General features: G+C 48.4%; 1 protein-coding gene across 2 annotated transcripts in view; it reads right to left on the bottom strand.

Annotated features, from left to right (window-relative positions):
* The window catches only part of STARD8 (StAR related lipid transfer domain containing 8), a 71,367-nt gene extending 50,381 nt beyond the window's left edge, over positions 1-20,986 (bottom strand). The window contains exons 1-2 of one of the 2 annotated variants that reach the window (XM_081222303.1): positions 20,756-20,986; positions 8,597-8,630 (exon numbers count right to left, since the gene is read on the bottom strand). In XM_081222303.1, the coding sequence (XP_081078429.1) occupies positions 8,597-8,630; positions 20,756-20,800 (79 nt within the window). In that variant the 5' untranslated portion in view covers positions 20,801-20,986. The remainder of the gene's footprint in view (positions 1-8,596; positions 8,631-20,755) is intronic. The other variant, XM_081222304.1, reaches the window with a different exon arrangement.
* Positions 20,987-21,281: the final 295 nt, after the last annotated feature.

Here is a 21,281-nt window from a genome sequence, read left to right on the forward strand (position 1 = left end):
TGACCATGTATTAGGCAGGCGGATACAGAGAGGAATGAGACAAAGTTTCTGCCCTCAAGGAGCCTACAAGTTCAGTGAGTGCTTCTCAAACTTTTGCACCAGAGTAGCCCCAGATGACTGAACAGAATGAACTCATTCCCCACACAGCCCCAAGGAGCCGGGGAGCCCATGTAGCCAGCCATAAGTGAGAAATTTCTTGGAAGTCTCCACTTTTATCTTACAAATTCATGTGAATTTTGCATGCTGTTCCGTTACATATATTTATGTTTGTTTTCATTTAAAAATGATGTTTTTCCCCCAGATCTTTTAGGGAGAATGAGCTATTCCATACAGATGCTCTTGGAAACATCTGGGAAGAGGTTCTGCTTACCTCTGGCCCAAAGGGACACAGAGACCCCTCTGAGAAGCAAGAGACAGTGGCACGTTTTTGTGTGGTGAAGGTTAAGATTTTGGTGAAGAGGCTATATGTGTGTGTGCATGCATTCACACATGTGATACACATAGAAGCTCTGTAGAAGCTTCAGAGGTGGCCAGCACTGTTTCTTTTTCAGGACCATGTTTCTTTGGCACCCAGATGATCCACACTTCTACCCTGTCAACTAGCTGTGAACTAGCCATGTTTCTCAGCCCAGAAACCAGAACTGGAAAGGACACTAGGTGTTCCGGAAGGTTTTTTTTTTTTTTTTTTTTCAAAAGACCTTTTGCTTTGGCCATTTTGGTAACTGTGGTTGGGAAACAAGATGGCACCCACCTCCCAGCAACAGAGAGCCGAGAGGGGAGAAAGTCAGGCAAATTTACAGCAGCTCATGTGGGGCAATGAAGTAATTATTCTGTGAAAGATATTTAGGGACTGGCAAAGTGCTTCCCTGCTTTTGCTGGGTTTCTCAAGACAAAAAGCATGTGCTTTGCAAAGTCTGAATGCTGTTCTGCCATTTGCATGTTCTGTTAATGAATTAATGAATTCATTACTCATTCTGGTTTTTTTTTTTGCTTGGGTTTAAAGGAAGGTTCTAAGTGCCAGCCTACTTTGATGATCCTCAGGGAAACAAGAAAAGGTGCTTGGACCTTCTCTTGGGCCGTAGCTTAAAGGGAACAGGGCATCTCTGGGGGCCAAATGTGCTGATAACAGCAGTGAGATCAAAGTATGATCAAAGCGCCAAGTGGTGGATGAAGGGGGTGGGGTGGGGTGGCGGGGAGCATTGGAGATTCTGAAACAACTGCCCCGCCCCTCCTTAAGGGTCTCCTTTGGCCGTTTTCTTTTTCCAAACCTTGAAAGGTTTTGTGTTTTGTTTTTAATAAAGAGGCCATTCCCTTCCCCTGTGGAATGTATTCCCTGAAATATCCTGCTCTAGGGGCACATGGACACAGAGTTGGAAGCCTCTGTTCTCAGGAGCCCTACTTCCTATGTTTTCATTTTTCTTCTTGAAACGTAAACCAAATCAACTCTTCCTGTTTCTGGTTTGGGGATGTGGAGGGTCACACAGCAGGGACCCTCTAGCAAACAGGTCAGAAGGGACCTCTGAAAGCTGCCCCTTGGCTGCCCTGCCATGGGAGGAGGGCTATAGGAATGGAATTTAGTCCCATGGAAAGAAGAGGAGAACAGCATCCAGGCTGTGATGAGGAAACAGCTCTGCTTCGGATGCCAGTTTGCTCTCCTTTCCCTTTGTCCTTACCCCAGGCTGATGAAAGCCTGGACACCACAGAGCTTTCACCAGCTGAGATGCTGATCTTCAGCACTTGGGTACTGTCAATTGGGAGTAAGTTTAGGGAAGAGTCATCAGGACTGTGAGAAATTAGGAGTGGGAGCTGTTCATTCTGTGGAAAGACAGATTCTGGGAGGACATTATACATGAGTGGGGACTTGGGTTCTGGTCTCAGTTTTACTGCTAAGTGCTGTCTGCTGTTTTGCAGGTCACCTACCTTCTCTGAGCTTCAGGTTCACCAACTGCAATGGGAGCATTGGACTGTATGAGCTACAAGGTTCCTTCCATCTCAGACTTTGGGTAATTCTAAATGCCATCAGATTGGTCATCGGGGAAGAAGGAACAGAACAACTTCATGAGACTCCAATGGGTGAAAACAAGACCACTGGGTGGAAGTTGTGAGGCAGATTCTGGCTGCATATAAATAAGAACTTTCAACTGAGTACAGGATGAAAAGGGATGCTTGGTGATACCTGGAGAGTTTGGTCTGAGCCTGACTGGGCACATAGCAGGAATGGTATAAAGGGAGCCTGTTAGCGGGTGAGCACTGGACTAGAGCACTGGTCTCCAATATCCACTTTTATGTGGCCAACTTCAGTCTCCAAATGAAACCTTTATGGAACTTCCAAGAGGTGAAATAGATTTGGTTGAGTGAAGCAACACCCCCCCCCCAAACCTGTCCTCTCCTCACATCTCCCAGTGAATCTCTGAGGACTCTAGAGTTCCTCGGGACTCAGTTTGTAAGCCATTGATTAATATGAATATGGTCCTTAAGTGTCCTTCTTGCCTTGAGATGTAGGCAACCTCCAAGTTTCAAGGGTTTGGTGGAAACGTGTTTTACATGGATCTGTACCATTGGCTGCAACTGTTAAGCCCCTCAAAGCCCTGTCTCAAGACAATTTGTCATCTGGAGCCAGTGGGGGCTCTGTGTTCATCTGTAATAGCTAGTTCAGAGCTGAAATGATAGGGAAGAAAGTCTGCTGAGAAAGAAATCACTAGTCTAATTACCAGAAGTTCCTTTGCTATGCCATCAAAAATAAAAGACAGTCCTTGGCAGATTCGTTGTTTATGTGAGGCCCTGTACTTAGTTCTGGAAATACAGAGGTCAGTCAGATATAGTTATTGTACATGAAGAGCTCATGGTCCATGGGAGATACAGGAAAGAAAAGAAGCAAATGCAGAACTGCATGATGTGTTATAATAGAAATATGGACAAGATGGGTTTGTCCAGAGGACCAGAAGATGGCTTGACAAGCCAAGTAGGGGGACTGGCAAAGACACATACAGTGGAGAGTCCAATATGAGAGTTCATTGTATGCATAGGAAATTCTGAGTTGTCCCATGGGGCTCAGAAATGTGGGGATGTGGTGTGAGATGAAATAAGAAAGATAGGTTATTAACTTGTGAAGAACCTTGATTGCCAAGGCAAAAAATCTGGACTTTGACAAAAGGTAGGGAACAATCAAAGGTTTTTGAGCATGACCAAACTTTTCTTTTAAAGAGAGAACTCTGGCAGCAGTATGGGAGGTGGACTGGAAGGGAAAGCATGCTGGCAGGGAGACCAGTTAGGAACTGTAGCAACCATCCATGTCAGAGATGCTAAGGGCTGAGATGCAGGGCTATGGCAGTGTGGGTGGAAAAGAAGGGGCAGATTTGAGAAACATTACAGAGAAGTTTCATGGGCATGATTTGGTGACTGCATGGTAACGAATGAGATAGGGAGGAGCCCAAGCAATTTCCATGATTCTTGCTTGAGTGACTGGGTGGATGATGGTACATTAACCACGCAAGAGAATCCTAGAGAAGGAGAAGGTTTCCAGGAGAATGATGAAGAACTATGCTCTTTAGTGTTGAGTTTGAAGGATTCATGTGACCTTCTGGTGGAAGCATCCAATAACACTTTCCAGACCTGTCATTCCATCTGCAACTCCCATTCCCTGCCCAGCCCCTGGGTAGCTGTCCCGTGCCACGCAGCCCTTGCTCTGATCTTCTGGATTGACCCAGGCTGTGAAAATGGCCAACTAAGCTGTGTCTCAGGACATTTTCTTGGCTCGTATCAGTAAGCCTCGGCTTGGCTTTCTGTTTTGACTCCTGACAGCAAGCATCGGGGACCTGGACTTCCCAGCCCATTTTGACCCCGAAGGAAGCTGTTACTCTCCTCCATGGGTCTGGAAATCCTTCCCCTATCCCAAAGAACATCTTGAAACTGCCCTTTTCACTGACCCTATCCCTGCCTCTCCCTCCTTTCAGCCTGACTCTGGCAGGGACAGGGGGTGGAGGATGACACAGAGTAGAGTGCAAAGGACCTTGGGACCATCTAGTTCAACCTTCTCATTTTTCACACAAGGAAACTGAGGTCCAGGCAGGGGAGGCAACTAACTCAAGGCCACAGAAGGAGTTAATGTCAGACTTGGGATTAGATCTTAGAATTTTCAACTCACAGTCCAGTGTTTTTTACCTTGGCTGAATTCACTGCAGACCATGGTTGAAAGATTTCCTGTCTCAAATGATAATCAATTCCAGATACCCCCTAAGTCAGTTTTTATACTATTCCAAGTTGCTGGGTAAAATATCTGTCAAATGCTAGATAAGCTATGCCCTGCAAGTGTTCTTCATAAAATGGCAAATGTTAAATGGCCAGATCTGTCAAGAATTAGTTACAGTAATGATTTGGTCATTTTCAAAAGAGAGGAAGTTAATTGAATTATTATTATTCTGACGATTTTCACAGACTCAGTGTTTTGGTCTATTCTCCTCTTGGGCCTTAGAAGTGACGTCTAAGAGCAACTTAAATAAATGCATTTAAATAAATGTATTCGTTTCTATTTTTTCCCTTTTAAATTAGCCTCTCTGCCCTCTCAGAACTGGAGGGAGGGGTCTGGGCAGCTGATGGACAAAGTCTGGTGCTGAGTCCAAGCCTGCAGCCAGGCTGGAGCCAGTTGGGTTGGGGAGCCAGGGCTCTTGTTACAGGCCAACTATTACCCCACAGGTTGCCTCAGCCACTTCAACAAGAGAGCTTGAAGAGAAGCCCTGAATGGCTCCAGGCAACAAAAGGAGCCTTGTGCACTGGGAGCAAGGGGCCTCACGGAGGATTTGGTGCAAGGGCAACGGGAGGGAAGGTCAGCAGCCTTCTCACCTCTGTGGACTGCTGGGAAGGGGAGCTAATGAGTTAAACAGAAGTGTAGGGTCTGCAAGTCAAGAAGTCGTTGAATTTCAGAGCAGCAAGATACCTTAGAGGTCATTTAGACCAAACTCTTCATACTATAGTTGGGAACACGAAGGCCCAGAGAGGGGAAGGGGAAGGCCCAAAGTCACACAGCTGGTCAGGGGCAGAGCCAAAACTGGAACCTAGAACTTCTGGTGTTCTACTCAGGTGTTCTCACTTCAGTACCTGTGAGGCAGTTCAGAATTGTGGATTTTGTTCGGAGGGAAGGGGCTCCTTTTAGGTTCCAGAACCTGTTTCCATCTCAGGAGCAATTCATCCCTAAGCAACACAACATAAGGAGTATGGAGTGATGCAGGGAGCCCGGGAGCACCTAGTGAGTCTTGGAGTGAGCTCCAAAGGTCTAAAGGCCTTCTTGACCTGCCGGTTTGTGTTACCACTACCTCTGTGGTTTCCAATGCTGGGTATATATGCATGGGATGGTTTGGAGTGATACATTGATGTTTTGAATTGTGATAGATATATGTTGAATTCAATATGCATTAGGAAAGCTGTAACTAGTACCTCAGCCCCTCATTTCATAGATATTTACGGCTTAAGGTGAGGTTATTGTTTAAAATCGGGTTGAGTTAAAGAAACATAATAAGTACATAATGGCACAGGACGAAATAAGGGCAAAAATTGTGAAGCTGGTCCACCAATAAGTGAAATTTGGGAAACATTGTGCTAGTGGATTCTTGGGCCATGATAGCAGGACCACCAAAGTTTATTCAGGCTATCCTCCTGGGCCCGGGCAGCATTACATATGTTGAAGCCAGTTGGACGTTCCTAATGTTCTCCTGTGCAGATGGTGCCAAAGGTTTGCTCTGTCAGTGAAACCACTAGGATAAAAGCAGTAGCGTGGCAGAGAACCCTTTGATTGACTAATCTTAATAGGAAGAAGATTACATATGCAAAGCATAGTCAATTATCAGCTTTGAGTCAGTGTATTGGCTTCTCCTTCTCTAAAATGTCCCTGGTCTGTCCTCCCCTCCACCACTTCTGCTCTACTCTGGTGGAACTTGTAAGAATGGCATATGAGAACACAACAGGCTCAATGGACAGATAGAACACTGAGAGCTAGAAAGGGGAAGGTTCTTAAGATCATTCAACCATGAGTCATACAGTCAAGACTGGATCCCAGATCTCTTGAATCCCAAACAAATGCTTATTCCACCACTGTTCCACATTTCCTGCCCCGCAATTCCTTCTCCATTGCCCTTTCTACACACTCCCTCAACCCTACTCCCAGCCCAAATCAGGCATCTACAGCCTCCACTGAAGTCTTGGCTAGTGCAGCTCACTTCCTTTAGACCTTCAACATTCATCAAGGGCCCAAGAAGCTGGTAACATTGGTCACATCCAAGAGGGTTGCTGGCTGGTGGAGAGACAGAAGTGGGGAGATTTTTATTTTCATACCTGTTGAATTTTAAAACAGGTGAAGTCATTACCTAGTCCAAAAAAATCAATAACTAAACAAACCAAGAGTTCTCTCCCTCCTTGAGCTGTATCTCAAAAATAATCACATTTGCTCAGCACTTTGATGTGTTTTTTTTTTTTTGCGGTACGCTGGCCTCTCACTGCCGTGGCCCCTCCCATCGCGGAGCACAGGCTCTGGACGCGCAGGCTCAGCGGCCATGGCTCACCGACCCAGCTGCGCCGCAGCATGTGGGATCCTCCCGAACTGGGGCACGAACCCGTGTCCCCTGCATCGGCAGGCGGACTCTCAACCACTGTGCCACCAGGGAAACCCGCACTTTGATGTTTTAATGCACTACCTCCTGAGATCCATGCAAGACCCCCATGCAATAAGCTCCATTTTACAGATGTGGACACTGGTCCAGAGAGAGGAAGTTTCATGCCTGGGTCCACGCAGTGAATTGGTTATGAAATTTGGTATACAATCCAGGTCCTTTGATTTTCAGTGCTTCACTGCTTCCACTGCCATATCCACATAAACTCTTAATTTGTGCCAGATTGTCTTTGGATCAGCCTGAGACAATGTGTTCACACTTGCCCTTAAGTAGACATTTTCAAACTTTAACCTAAAGAAGTAGCACAAAAATTAGTCCCAGCTCAGTTCTGCAGGTGGCAATCTCTTCTGCCTGACCCTGCCCTCTAAAAGACACTCCTCTTTCCTCTAGAAGCCACAGACCACTCAGCCACCTGGTGCCCACCCTCCCGAGATTCAGCACTGGCAACTCAGCCTGGCACAGACATTCTAATGAGGCAACTTGGCAGCTGCTGAGAGTGCTTTTGTCTGGGGGGGGTCACTATTTCAGGGCCTGAGGGTTTCTTTTTAGCCTTTGCAGCTGGTGTCTCTGAAATGGAGAAGTTCGTCCTTCCCCCAGTATGGGCAGCCCAGAGATCTTGTGCCCCCAGAAGTCTCTATTGCAAAGCAGGAACTGTGCTCAGCAAGAAGCCCTGGAATGGTGATAGGGGAGGCTTGGGAGGGGGTGCGGCACAGAGAAACAGATGTATGCTGTATGCTGATCAAAGCAGTGTTCCTGCTCCAAAATAGGTCCCCTCTCATCTGCTGTCATGGCAATGTAAATAAACACCTCACCCTGCTGGCTCTTCTTCTTTTTGAGCAGCCACCACCCAAGAACTCAGGGTCCTAGGTGGAAAAGTCCTTGAGAGGTAACCAGATACCCTCTCTGCCTCCTGGTAAGACTGTGTCCAAACCAGCTCCAACAACTTGGGGAGGTGATCAGGAGCGAGGGCTCGGGTTGTCTCTTCCAACATCTTCCCAAGATGCCTCGCACAGGCGCTTAGCATGCCGCTTCTTAATTGGTGTCTTTCTGTTTCCATGACCCCCCAGCCCTAATTGCTGTCTAGCAGCCATGCTCATTCAAGTCCTGAACTCATCCTGATGAAAACCTGAAGCCAGTGGAAATGGCTGAGATCGGGCTGGAGCCAGGAGGATGACCTAGATGAGCTCAGCAGAGCCTGGTTGATGCCAGGAGTCCAGGCTCTGGCAGCAAATTCATTCCTGGCCAATATCCTTCTTTCTCTTCCTCCCCAAAGAAGTCATCCCCCTCTAGACAACTGTGCCCTCTTCAATGGAAGTGAGTTGCTCCAGAATGCCACCCGCTTGTCCACACCCAAGTAGGACACCAGAGGCAGAAGGCAGATAAGCAGTCAGCCCCAAAGAAACTTGTTAGAGAGGAAAGGGAAGGATTTTTCTCCCTCAAGCCTATATATATATATATATATATCCCTTCAGTCCTAACTAACCCTCTTGGTAGACTTCCACACAAGGTAAGCATTGGAAATATCACACACTGAACTCCAAATGCCAAGTCTCTTTCCTTCACCCTCATCTTACCTGTTCCCTTTCCCAACATATCTCCCACCCTCATATACTTCCCAGTAGAAAGAAGGCATCTGAGAACAAGGGAAGCATATGGGTGGCTGCCACTTGCTGGTAGCTCTGTAGGGAGATCCTCCCCTGGCTCCCTGACTGGAAAAAACCTGAGAAATACAGAAGTTCTGCACACCCACTCACTTCCAAAAAACCAGGCTGAGGAGCCCAGGAAATGCCCACTGGAGGGAGACAGAGAACATCTCCAGCTTCAGCATCTAGGATATCGGCTCCACGGCCCAGGGACCCGATCAGCTAGTCTGTGAGGACCACTGAGAAGCTCAGTGCCATTGCATGCCACTTCTGAGCCCTACCTCATGCACTTACCGGCATTCTTCCTCCCCTGCAGCAATGGGAAGCACTGTAAAGGAAACAGAGGAGAAATTAAGGCATTGCAGAGCCCCACACAATATCAGAACTGGAAGGAATCTTTGAAGTCAGCAAGTTCAATCTACCCATTTTACAGGAAGACACACGGAGGCCCACAGAAAAGGAAAATGAAGTACAAGTAGGGAGCAAAGTGGAGCTTAGAAGCCCAGACTCCTGATTGCCCACTCCATACTACTTTCTCCCACTCCACTGACTGACTCCTCTGGTTCATGTCATTCTCATGGAATAAGAGCACCCCCAAGTCAGGAGATCAGAGGCGGTCTGTGCAGGTCACAGTACTGTTCCACGGCCTGACAATAAAAATTATCAAAGAATCAGTCAGCATTTGCTTGGAAAATGCCATCCCTGGTATAGCATCAACCAGGTTAGAAGCAAGGTATGTTGGTGGGAAAAGCAGTAATTGGAACTGGAAAGCTGAAGTTCAGGGCCACCTTCCCCTATTTATTGGTTATATAACATTGGACATCACCCATAACCTCTTGAAACTCAGTTTCTGCATCCATAAGCCTAAGATGGTAATAATCCCAGCGTCACAGATTTTGTGAGAAATTGATATACACAAAAGCATTTTTAAATGATAAAGAATATTATAAATTAATTCATTCAACAAATATTTATAGAGCACCGATGCCCTACAAGGCACTATAATAGGATGCTAAGGATATAGCATAGACTTAGACAGATAAGGTCCCTGTCCTCATGGAGCAGGGACAAACAATAAATAGGTAAACAAATAAATCAATAAGGAAATCACAGACATCACTAAGAACCAAGAAGGAGAACCTTTAAAAAACATGATGAAGTAGAGAATGATAGGGTAGACAGGATAGGTGGGGATTGCTTTAGAAAAGGTGACCAGAGAGCATCTCTCAGGGGAGCTGAACTTTGAGCAAGGCCTGGATGACGAGAAGGAGCCAGCGATGTGACAATCTGGGTGCAGAACATTCCAAACAGAGGTTGAGAGAGTCAAGAGCCAAATTATGCAGGATTTTGAAGGCCAGGGTGAGGATTTTGGCTTCGATTCAAACGATGGTAGGTAGCCATTGGAAGGCATAGAACAGGAGAATGGCAAGATCTGACTTCCATCATAGAGAGATCACTCTGGCTGCTGTGTGGAGAATGGATTTTGGAGCTACAGAGGAAGCAGGGAGGTCTCTTAGAAGGCTTTTGCACTAGTGCAGGTAAGCAATGTTGGTGGCTTGGGCTAAAATGATAGTGGTATAGATGTGAATTCAATAGTTAAGGAAAGAAAGAAGGGTTCCTCTTAGAGGTAGAAGGTTTTCTTGCCTGTTCTCCTGGCTTCATGCAGCTAGTCTCTAAGCCAACCAAAATATTATAAGGAAAGGAGTTGCTATAGTACATTTTTTTTTTTTTTTTTTTTGCGGTACACAGGCCTCTCACTGTTGTGGCCTCTCCCATTGCGGAGCACAGGCTCAGGACGTGCAGGCTCAGCGGCCATGGCCCATGGGCCCAGCCGCTCCATGGCATGTGGGATCTCCCCAGACCAGGGCACGAACCCGTGTCCCCTTCATCGGCAGGCAGACTCTCAACCACTGCGCCACCGGAAAAGCCTGCCATAGTACTTTTTATCTGTCTTATCCCTGCAGAGTGATTGCCACACCAGGTGCAGATACTTGACTACAATGATTTCTAGTCCCAGGGGATTAATCTCAGCTCTAGATCATGTGAAATGACCAAAAGTCAGATCCACCCTTGTAGACCACAAGACAAAATCTGGTGAGTCTCCAACCCACAATTGGCCACAAGAGAGTGTAGGGGTAGGAGGTGTCCCCCCGACTGTTCATTGGAAAAGTCCTCAAGGGATGTTAGTGTGAGGGAGATGGACAGTTCTAGAACGAGATAGGTGTGAAGAGAGGGGAAAGACCAATCGAGAAAGAAAAATATGAAATTCTCCTACAAAGCTCCAAAGTGGACCCATGATTAAGCAAGTCAATATAATTCTCTGTGGTGGACCAAAGGGGAGTTAAAAAAAAAAGGCTGAGGGGGTGGGAGGGAAGGTGGAAGCAGGGCCTTGTGAGGTCCTAAATGTGACTCTTCTGGAAAATTAGGAGATGAACTGATGGGTAGGGCACACAGTTACTCTGTAATCCTGTTCTATTCTTATTAAATTCCCTCTTCTCCCACCCTACCCCCTAAGGCACCATAGGTTTAAGAGAATTAAAGATGTTCAGGAGCTATTTACACAGGGATTTACAGGTTACAAATAAGTAAATGTGTTTGACTATCACAAACATGGTAGGTTTTCTTATACTCATGTGACACATAAAGAACATGAGGCCCAGAGAAGAGAAATGACTTTCCCAAGGCCACACAGCTAGTAAATGACAGAACCAAGTTTACAGTTTAGGCTTATGGGGCTCCCAGTTTTATTGCATCCTATTCTTTTTTACTCTGGGTCCAGGATAACCTGGCCTAGACCAGGACCATGAAACCCACTCGGCTTTGGGCCCCGATCCTGGTGCTATTTTGGTAGCTGAGAGGCTTACAGGGGAAACTGAGGTATGAACTTTTACATCAGATAATTTTGCTACGGGGCGAAGGTTCTTTTTGTTTCTGGGTTGTAGAACATATTCTTGTCATGTGGAGATTCTGGACAGAGGAGCCAGGAGTCCAGCAGTTGCAGAAATAGGCACTCTGGAACAAGGCCGGGATTGGTGGTGACAGTCTTCCCATCCAGTGGGTCATTCATTCATTCATCCATTCATTTACTATGAGCCTCTAAGGGCCAGGCCCTTTGATAGGTACCCAGGGATTCAGATAAATTAAACATGTTCCCAGCCCTTGAGGAATTCACAGCCAGGTGGGGGCAAGGGGGTAGGCCACAAGTACAAGTCATCACAATTCCATGTAAGTACTGGAAAAAAGCATGGCCGGAAGAGCAGAGAAAAAGTCAAAGAGGTGTGGAAGCGTGAGGTTTAAGGAACTGTGTATAGTCTGGCTGGAGAGCAGAGTGCCAGACAGAGAGTAAGAACTATGTGTGGAGCAGCGGTCGGGGCCAGATCATGAAGAACCTTGTAGGTCAATGTGATAGAACTTGAACTTTATCCAGAGTCCAGTGGGGAGCTCTTGAAGGGGCCTAATCAGGGGAGTAACAGAGTCAGGTTTATGTTTCAGAATGTTACTCTATCTGTTGAGTGAGGAATTCATTGGGAATGGGGGTGGGGAAGGCTGGGCAAAACTTGACACGGGGAGGCTGGAGCAGATAGGGTCCGTGGCCTTTGGGATAGAAAGGAGGGGACCAGTATATGAACTGTCTATATAATGAAACCACAGTAAATGACAGGATGTGGGAGGTGAAGAGAGGAGTCAAGGATGAGTCCAAGCAAGGTTTCTGGCCTGGGCAACCAGGTGGATGGAGGTGCTATTAACTGAGGTCAGGAACAGAGGAAAAGGCCTGGTTGGGGGTAAGTGGGAGGGGAATCCTCCTTTTGTAATAAATCTCGCTCTGAATCTCTTGGATTTGAAGCCTGTGTGCAGCATCTGCTCAGAACTATGCAGTAGGCCCTGCGGTGGACCTGCAGATACAAACTTGCACAGAAGCAGATATGGACCTTACGCTTGAGGTGCTTGCCATCTAGTGGGAGACAGAGTGGCTAGACAGAAAGAGACAGATCCAGAGTTTTTGACAGAAAAAGGGAATCCTGTTGAAAGAGTGAGAAAGAGAGAGCCAGAGCCCAAAGGGGGATGGAAACAGGAAGTTGGTTGCTGGTTGAGAAGTTGCGGGATCTGAGAGGGGTGGTTGGAGTAGCAAAGGCTACTGACAGGCTTTGTCCAGACCTGAGGAGTCCTCAGCATCATTGGCGGGTTTGGAGCTTGCTCTCCCAGCATCCTCTATGCCCAGCCCTTAGCCTGCTATCTGAGCACAGGCTGGTGGCGACTTTTCGTCCTTTCCTTACCTGGCTTCCCTGTTCCCCCCCAACCCCTGGCCAGCCCTGTGCCACAGGCCCCAGCCTGGGGCTGGTCATGAGAGCACGTTCTTGACATTCCAGCCTCCCCCGGTCCTCTCAGCTGGGCCACACAGAGCCCTATTCACAGCCTGACCCCTCCCTCCCTCCTGAGTGGGCTCTCACTGCCCTCAGGCCCAGCCTGTGTGTTGCCAACACAGACTATGGCCACTGTGAGAAGCAGACTCCTCTGATCCCTTGGTAGCTGATTCCTCTGTCTCTTGGGGTCTCTCCATCGGGAGAAGGTGCAGTGGCTTTGGCTACTTGTATGTGCACGAGAGTACATGTATATTCTATGCACTCAGCCAACTTCCTCTAGGCTGGGCCTAAAATAGAGGCTGTGTTGGACTGGATACAGGGGTGCATAAGACACAGGCTGGGTCCTTAAAGGAGCTCACAGTCCAGCTTGAAGGTAGCTGGGTACATGGACTGCAGTGTGCGTGCTGGGGCTGGATTGAGCCTCAATTGGAGCATTAGTGTCATGCCGTCACTTTTTTTTTTTTTTTTTTTTTTTTTTTTGTGGTACGCGGGCCTCTCACTGTTGTGGCCTCTCCCGTTGTGGAGCATAGGCTCCGGACGCGCAGGCTCAGCAGCCATGGCTCACGGGCCCAGCCGCTCCACGGCATGTGGGATCTTCCCGGACCGGGGCACGAACCCGTGTCCCCTGCATCGGCAGGCGGACTCTCAACCACTGTGCCACCAGGGAAGCCCGTGCCGTCACTTTTAAACCCCATTCCAGTGGCCTGGGAACATGTGCTCATGTTCAGGGTGTGACATCTGCTGCGAGTGAGGTGCTGCAGCCCTGAGGGATGCCAATCTCTGCCCTGGGAAGGACAGGGGAGACATGGTTTAAAGTGGGACTGAGTGACAGCAGGCATTCTGGGCCTGACCACATGCCTTTGACCAGTTCTTTGCTGGGCCTCAGACTTGTTGCCTATAATAAGTGGGCCCCTGACCATTCTTATCCTGTCATTACAAGCAAGAGGGTGAGGGACAATCCCAGCTGGGAAAAGACACTGGAAGAAATGACTTCGAGAAGGCCTTTGTAGAACTCAATCTGGGACAGCACTTTGAGGAATCCCCAGAGGGGATTTTTTTCCCTTCTCTGAGGGTGCGAGCTGTCCCAGACTAGCTTGGAATGTGTGAGCCTCTCAGAAGTCCTGACTCTCCTTTCCCACCCACCAGAACTACCATGGTCTAATACCCAACTCACCCACCCTCAAGAGGGGATCCGACCTGTAGCCTTAGGAATGCTGATCTGTATATCATTTTATAACTCACCCTGTGACAGATAGCCTGCTGCCTTGGGCTCTTTTTGCCTTGATTCCTTCCTGCCAGTCCTGGTGGGGTGTCCTTTGCTCCTTCCCCACTCCCCACTCCTCACCTGGCCTGCAGGGCCACTCCAGGCCTGGCTCCTTGCCTTTGGGCCCCTTTCCCCCCAGCCTTCTCCAGCCTCCTGCCCTCCTGCCCTCCCCTCCTCCACAGCAGGCGGAGAGCTGGGCCGGAGAGGAGAGAGAGAGTGCAGCTGCAACCCCCAGGGGTTCTCTGGATAATCTCAGGAATGTCACATCCCAAAGACTTAACTTTCCCACCAGCCAACAGGGACCCTCCTTCCTGCCCAGAGCTTGGGAGTTCTTCTAGGAGAGGGGCCTTAGATGGGGCGAGTTCAGGAAGGGACTGGAGGGAGGAGACGCAACGGTTCCAGGGTGGAATGGGGCCTCTCTTCCAGACTCTGAACTAGTTTGGCCCAGGGTGGGAGTAGGGGTGGGGATAGGAGGAGTGAGGGGAATGGCTTAAACAACTCACTTGCAAAGCCTCAGGGTAGTAACATCAGTGTTTCCTACTGTCTTTATCTCCACAGGATGTCCCCAAATCTAGGCTCTCCTCAGGCAGGTAGAATTTCTCCCTATTCTATGGATGAGGAAACTGAGGGCCCAAGCTATGAGCCCAGAATCACCTAGAGCAACCTATAGACTATCTTCAAATTTAACTCACATTTTCTGAGTACCTACTATGCAGCAGGCACTTTCACATATGTCATCCTTGCAATCAATTTTGAAGTGGAGACTATTATCCCCATGCTGTAGATGAGGAGACTTGAGATTCAGAGAGGGAAAGAAGAGGCCGAAGCTGGGCTTGTGGGTCAGCATTCCATTTCCGGCAGCTACTACATTGTATCATTATACCGCATTCTTCTCTCAACTCTCAGGGGGACCCAAGCCAGAGTAGCTGGAAAGGCCAGGGAATGTCCTCGACCCATGCTCATTTACAGGGCCTCAAGCCCTATTCCCCAAATGCAGAACTTCCTTTCCTCTGTCCCTTGGCAGCTGCAGCCTTGGAGCTGCTGGTCTAGCTGGACTCCAAGGTCCCTAGCGGCAGCAGCAGCTCAGGGGTGGGCCAAAGGGATGCAGTCAAGGAGCTCCACTCCCCAACCCCACTGTGAAACCTCTGACCCCACATCCCAGCACAGGCTGCCTGAGCTGCTGCTCCCTGTTATTGTTACTAGTGATTTGGAAATGCAGGCCAGGCCCTGGCTCCCAGAGCTTCCCAGGCCTCCAGCTCTTCTCCAGGCCTAGGAGCTGCTGGGAGGACCAGCCTCCAGGGCAGGTTCATTTCTCTGAACCTGGGCTCAGCTCCACTCCCCAGGGACCTTGAGTAGAAATCACTGACATTTGGGAGCAGTTCTTTTTTTCACTTGGCTTAAAGGTTCAGAGAAGAAACGCACAACTTAAAAGTTGAGAATTACGTTTTATTTGGCAGTCTTTCTGAGGACTTCAAGCCTGGAAGACAGCCTCTCAGACAGTTCCGAAGGACTGTTCTGAAGAGGTAAGGGAGGACCCTGGATATATGGGGGTTTTGCAACAAAGACCAGGTAGTTGGAACATCAAAGAATTACCGTTAATTAAAGAAAACCAGACATCTCAAGTTAATACATTTAGCACTTTTCTATGTATGGGAAGATGCAAGAGTCTTGCTTTTTTTTTTTTTTTTTCAGTCAACAATATCAAATATAATTAGAGTACCGGAGCTGGAAGGACTTTCAGAGATAAATCCATCTAACCCCCTCATTTTATAGGTGGAAAAAACTGAGGCAGACATTACATAAACATAGTGGATAGAACATGGGTTTTGGACTTCAATTACCTGCATTTAAAATCCCAAGTTTATCACATAATAGCTGTGTGACCTTGGATAACTTTCCTAAAATTTCTGTGCTTCAGTAAAATGAGGATGATGAGAATAATAGTACTCACCTTGCAGAGTGATTGTGATGGTGAAATGAGTTAATATATGTCAAGGGCTTGGAACAGTGTCTGCCACATACTATGTGCTGTATAAATGTAGCTAATATCAGATCTAACTTTCCATAGGGCTTTGGGCAGGGAATAAAAACCCTGGCACTGCCAATCTGCAGGCTTTTCCGCTTCTTCTGCCTCCACCAGCCATATCATCAGGCCTGTCCTCTACCCCCAGCAGCCCCCACTCATACTCCTTTTGGTACCAAAGAAGCTGAAGGCAAAGTAAGAATTTGTGTCCAACACATGTGTCAGAGTCAAAGCCTTGCTTCCTACTCCCCATTTTACCTTGCCAGTGCCCATTGCCACCTCTCCCACTCCCCAGAACAAATGTTGTCCAATCTCAGATGGCTCTTGAGCAAACCTCACCAATTGTGCTGAGATGAGGCAGCTGGAGGAGAGGGGGCGAGGATTAGGAGTCAAGATCAGGCAAATTCTGGAGGTCCTCACCCCCATCCCCAGGCTGGGCCCACTTTCAAGATTGTTCCAGCTGTGCTGTTGCAGGAAGTACCCTGCACTCCAGTTTAGCCATCCTTTTGTCTCGAGGACTAGGTGTTTTTGCGCACACAGGACGGGGTGCTTGAGAGTGTGTCCTTGGGTGAACTCAGGAGAGCCCTTGTGCACATCTGCAATCATATGCCTGGCTGTGTGAGCACATGACTGGGGAAAAGCATGGTGTTGCTTGTTGGACCATAACTGGCTGGCCAACCTTGACAAAGCTTCCTAGTTTACAACGGAATTTTCTATCTGTGATTTGCTTTGTCTCCCAGAGAAGCAGTTAGGTGAGACAGGGTTATTGCCACATGCCTTTATGTGCATGTGTGTGGCATGTCCCGCTGGTATTGCTGTTATATTCTACCAGAGACGAGCTGTGTTTGGAATTTGCCACAGAGCAGTAGGGAGACTACAGTCTACTACACAGACCGTGTGTGGATCCAGCTATGTCCTGACAACGTGTGTGACCTTGGGCACATCTCTTCCCCTCTTTGAGCCTCAGTTTCCTCATCGGTAGTTTGGAGGGAGGAAAAGGGATGGAAGAACAGATGACCTCTATGGACCTTGCCATGTCTGATATTGTGTGACTATCTACCTCTGTTATAAGGGGAAAGAACTGAGGGCCAGCAGGGAATATTGTCCCTCTCAAAGTCACCTAGAGGTCATGGCTGAGATGGAGCTCCAGCTGGATTCTCTACCTGCCAAGCCAGTACCCTCCAGGACTTGATATGCCCACCTGATACAAAAAGAGTAACATGAGGGAGTATCCATGTTCTAGGCACTCGTTATGTGCATCACACCATGCTAGTTGCTGGAATGGGGCAAAAGGACACATCAGAGAAATGGTCCCGTGTGTACGCGTGTGAGTGTGAGGCTGGGGGGACTCGCATGCATACATGGTGCTCTGCTGAGAAGTCATGGATACCTTCTCAACCCTCATTGGTATCCAGGGAAGATACATCAGACACGGATGGAACTATTTACACTGGGTTCATCTCACATCCAAACGCCTTGCCCCTTGGCTACCCCTAACCCCAGTGCAGCTCAAAGCAGTTCTGGGCCTTGGCCTGAACTCTTGCCACCTTCCCAGTATCACTGAGGTGTCACCCTTCAGCTCCCAAACAGGTTGTTTCTGGGCCTAGGGTCAGACAGGGCCAGAGGAGAGGGCTGAGGGGAGTTGTGGCAAAGGAGAAGACAAAACCTGAGACCTTAAGCCTGGAGTTGCCAAGCATGGAATAACCTTGTTCTTTGCTTTGACGCCCCCGGTGTACAGTTCTGAAATCTCTTTCCAGCAAGTCATGTGTGTTGACCACCTACTCCATGCCAGGCACTTTAAAGACACAACCTCCCTGAATCCTCATAGCATCTCTGTGAGGCAGGCCCGAATAGTGTCATTTTGCAGGCAAGGAAGCTAAGGCTCAGAGAGAACTTGCTCAAAAGCACGCAGCTAGTATGTGTGCTTGTGTGTATGGGGTGGGGGGCTGGGATTCTAAGTTTCTCTGCTTCCTCCCTCCTCAAACCTCCTCAGCTGATGGAGAGTTCCATGTGGTGCAGGATGCTGGGGGCTCGGTTTCCCTATTAGGACCACAAGAAGGTCGAATGAGACGTCTGAGATGGCTCTTTCAGCTATAGCAGGCTTGGCCACAGCTATGTCCCTCTCTGCAGGCAGCTCTTGCATTTGACACAGCTCCCCTCCCGCACAGCCATGCAATTGCTCAGGAGGGGAGCTGGCTCAGAGAGGGAGGGTGGCTCAGAGCAGCCCATGACCGTGAGGCCTCAAAGCAGCAGCGTTGGAAAAAGAGACCCAAAACTCAAGGTGTGCGTTGGTCTGGCAGGCTGCCTCTTACCCCTGAGATCTAACCATGTGTTGATTAGCATCTGCCACAACACTGTGTGTGCACATGTGCCTTTCCACTGTGTGCATGATTCTGTATGCCTCCATAATTGTGTGTGTGCCTGCAAGCTCGTGCATGGGAAGGTATGTATTTGTGTGCATGCGTGCCTACCTCTGTATGTGCATGTGGGCACGTATGTGAGTCTACATGCCTGTGGATATGTAATATTTGTGTGTGCATATGTGATTGTGTGTGTGTTTGTCTCTATGTGCGTGTGTGTGTGCACACGCTTGAATGGCGTGTCTATGCATATGTGTGTGTAGCTGAGAGTGTGCAGAAATGCATGTGTAGGCTCCATCTTTGTGGCCATGCACATGAGTGAATGTGTGCATGTGTGCTAGTGTCTGGGACCTGGGATAGAGGGCCCTGACTTTCTCTTGGGGCTGCTCGGCCCCAACAATTTCTAAGAGGCTGACATGGGTTGGGAGCATTTGCTGGGAGTCTGACAGATAGGAGTAATGAGCGCAAAGGGATTTAAATCCATGCCAAGCACCCAGAATGGTTCTCCAGAGAGTGGACAATGGTGCCAGTCTTGCATCCAACCTCACGGGTACTTTCACTTCCCACTTGTCCTGTTCTTATCACTAGACCCATCTCTCATCATCCCCCCCCACCCATCCCCCATCATCCCCTCCCCACCCATCCCCACTGCCATCACAGCCACCTTCCTGGCCTTCGCATCACTATTGGGGCCCCTCCACACCATTTCCGTCCAAGGCTGCTGGAGTGCTTTTCTTAAAACTGTCCACTTAATTATATCCTTACTTTACTGAAATCCCCCCATCCCCTAAAACAGCAGTCCCCAGACTTTGGAATTTCATGAACGAGGAAGAGAATTTTTAAATAAATGAGGAGGGGAACAGTCAGAGTGTTGCAAACTTTTTTATTTTGCTGAGGACAGGTATTCTAAAAATCTCACACTCCTGTTTCATAAAAGAAAGATCATTTGAACCCCACCCCTGTAAGAAGGTCATAATAATTTCTAAATAAAAAATAGTCCTTTGAGTTGAATTAATTTAGATTTCTGAAAACTGCACTGCATCAGCCCCATTCTTCTCCCGTTTTACCACAGATGAGTGAAAAGCTCATTTGGAACCCTCACTAGGAGAGGACCATGAACCCACAGATCAATTCCAAACTGTATGGGAGGCAGCCCCTGGTTCCCTCTCTCTAGCGCCTCTCCCCTCGAACCCGGCACTTAAGGCACATGATGAAACCAGCCCCTCCCCCAACCCAGAACTTGACTGCCTCCAGACTCTTGCTTATGAAGTTCCCTCTGCCAGGCATGCCTGGAATGCCCTTCCCCCCTTTTTGGACTGACAAACTTTTCTCTTCCTTCAAGCTTCAAGCTCAGCCCAAATGTGACCTCCTGTGAAACCTTTCCAAGTCCCTCCAAGGATCCCAGCTTGACTTTCATCGTGTCTTCTATACAGTCAGGCTAGTTGTTTAAAAGTCTCCCTACTGAGTTCAGCTGTGGGAAGCCATATACTGTCAAGAAGAGTATGGACTTACTTAGGAGTTCAGATCCCAACTCTGCCAATCATATCTGAGTGACCTTGTAAATATTTCTTAATCATTCACAGTGTCCATTCCCCATCTACAAAAGCAGAAAAACAATGGCTTGTGGTGAAAATCACCACCACAGTTTACGAACTGAAAGTGCCTATGCCTGATACATACCAGATACTAAATAAATATCAGCTCCCTGGTTTTTTAGAGCAGAAATCATGCCCTCCACCTCCTCATGGGTGCTGCTGTGCTCATATATTCCCCGTGTCCAGGATATAGCAGGCACTCAACAAACATTTATTGGCCGACTAACTGTCTACCACAGTGTCTGTCATATGGTAGGTGCCTGATAAAGATTTGTCATTTTCTTACCTCCTTTCTGAGGACAGAAGCCATGTCCCTTTTGTTTTTTTGTGTAACTCCTATGGTGCCTAGCACAGAGTAGGTACTTAATATATGTTGAAGGAAATTAGTAACAATAATCATAATAATAGTTACCATTACTCATATGGTATGGATGCCACATGCCAGGCATTACGCTAGGAACTTTACACATATTATCTCTTATATTTGAATACATTTAATATGTAAACAATAACACCAACCTCACCACCCTATAAGGTTGGTGTCTCTATTGTCTTTATTTTAAAGCTGAGGAAACAGAGGCTCAGAGAGGTTAAGAATCTTGCCTTTGTGACAAGGCCAGGGAAGCAACAGAGGTAGGTATTAGAAGAAGAGCCAGCTAGCTGACTTATTTTCGTGTGAAAGCAGCAGAAGATCACAGAGCTGGTGACAAAGGCAAGACTTGAACCCAAGCCTTTCTAGCTCCAAGGTAGTCTCAGAAGCCCATCTGCCTTCCAGCCAGCACACAGTGGTCCCCAGCTGCCTCCTTCAAACCAGAGCAGCGGGCTGGGCTGGGTCTGGGTAGCCTCTTACCTTCACTTTCCTGAAGCAAGCCCAAAACACGTCCAACAGAGGCATGGTGGGGTGAGGCGAGCTGGCAGGGCCCAGCAGAGCTCTGCTGGGCACAGGCCTCTCCCTCTCTGGGGACCAGGCTACCCGGGACCAGGGGCTCGGCAAGAGCCAGCCCTAGCCCTGAGCTCCATCAGCCAGCTCAGCTCTGAGACGGAGGAGGCGGAGAACAGCGGCCTGAGCTCAGATCGCCTGCACTCCAGGCGCCTCCTGGAGGGCCCGAGGGAGGGAGGAAGAGAGGCTGAGGAGGAGGGACCAGGAGGCGGGTCACTGATTCAAACTCGGCACCGTTAACCAGTTGGCTGGGACTGGACAGCAATGCCAGTTGAAGTTCCCCGAACATTACAGTTCCCAAGCTTGGAGCGTCCAGCCCACTGTGGCTCACCCGCCGGTCCCGCCACCTGCACGCTGCCTCCTGCGAATGACACACCAGCCCTTCCTGGGGGCCTCTGGGTAGAACCCAGACTGCACAGTGGCATTGGAAAGAGTG

Source organism: Mesoplodon bidens (genome assembly GCF_964165515.1).
Source record: "Mesoplodon bidens genome assembly, chromosome: X".
NCBI lineage: Eukaryota > Metazoa > Chordata > Mammalia > Artiodactyla > Ziphiidae > Mesoplodon > Mesoplodon bidens.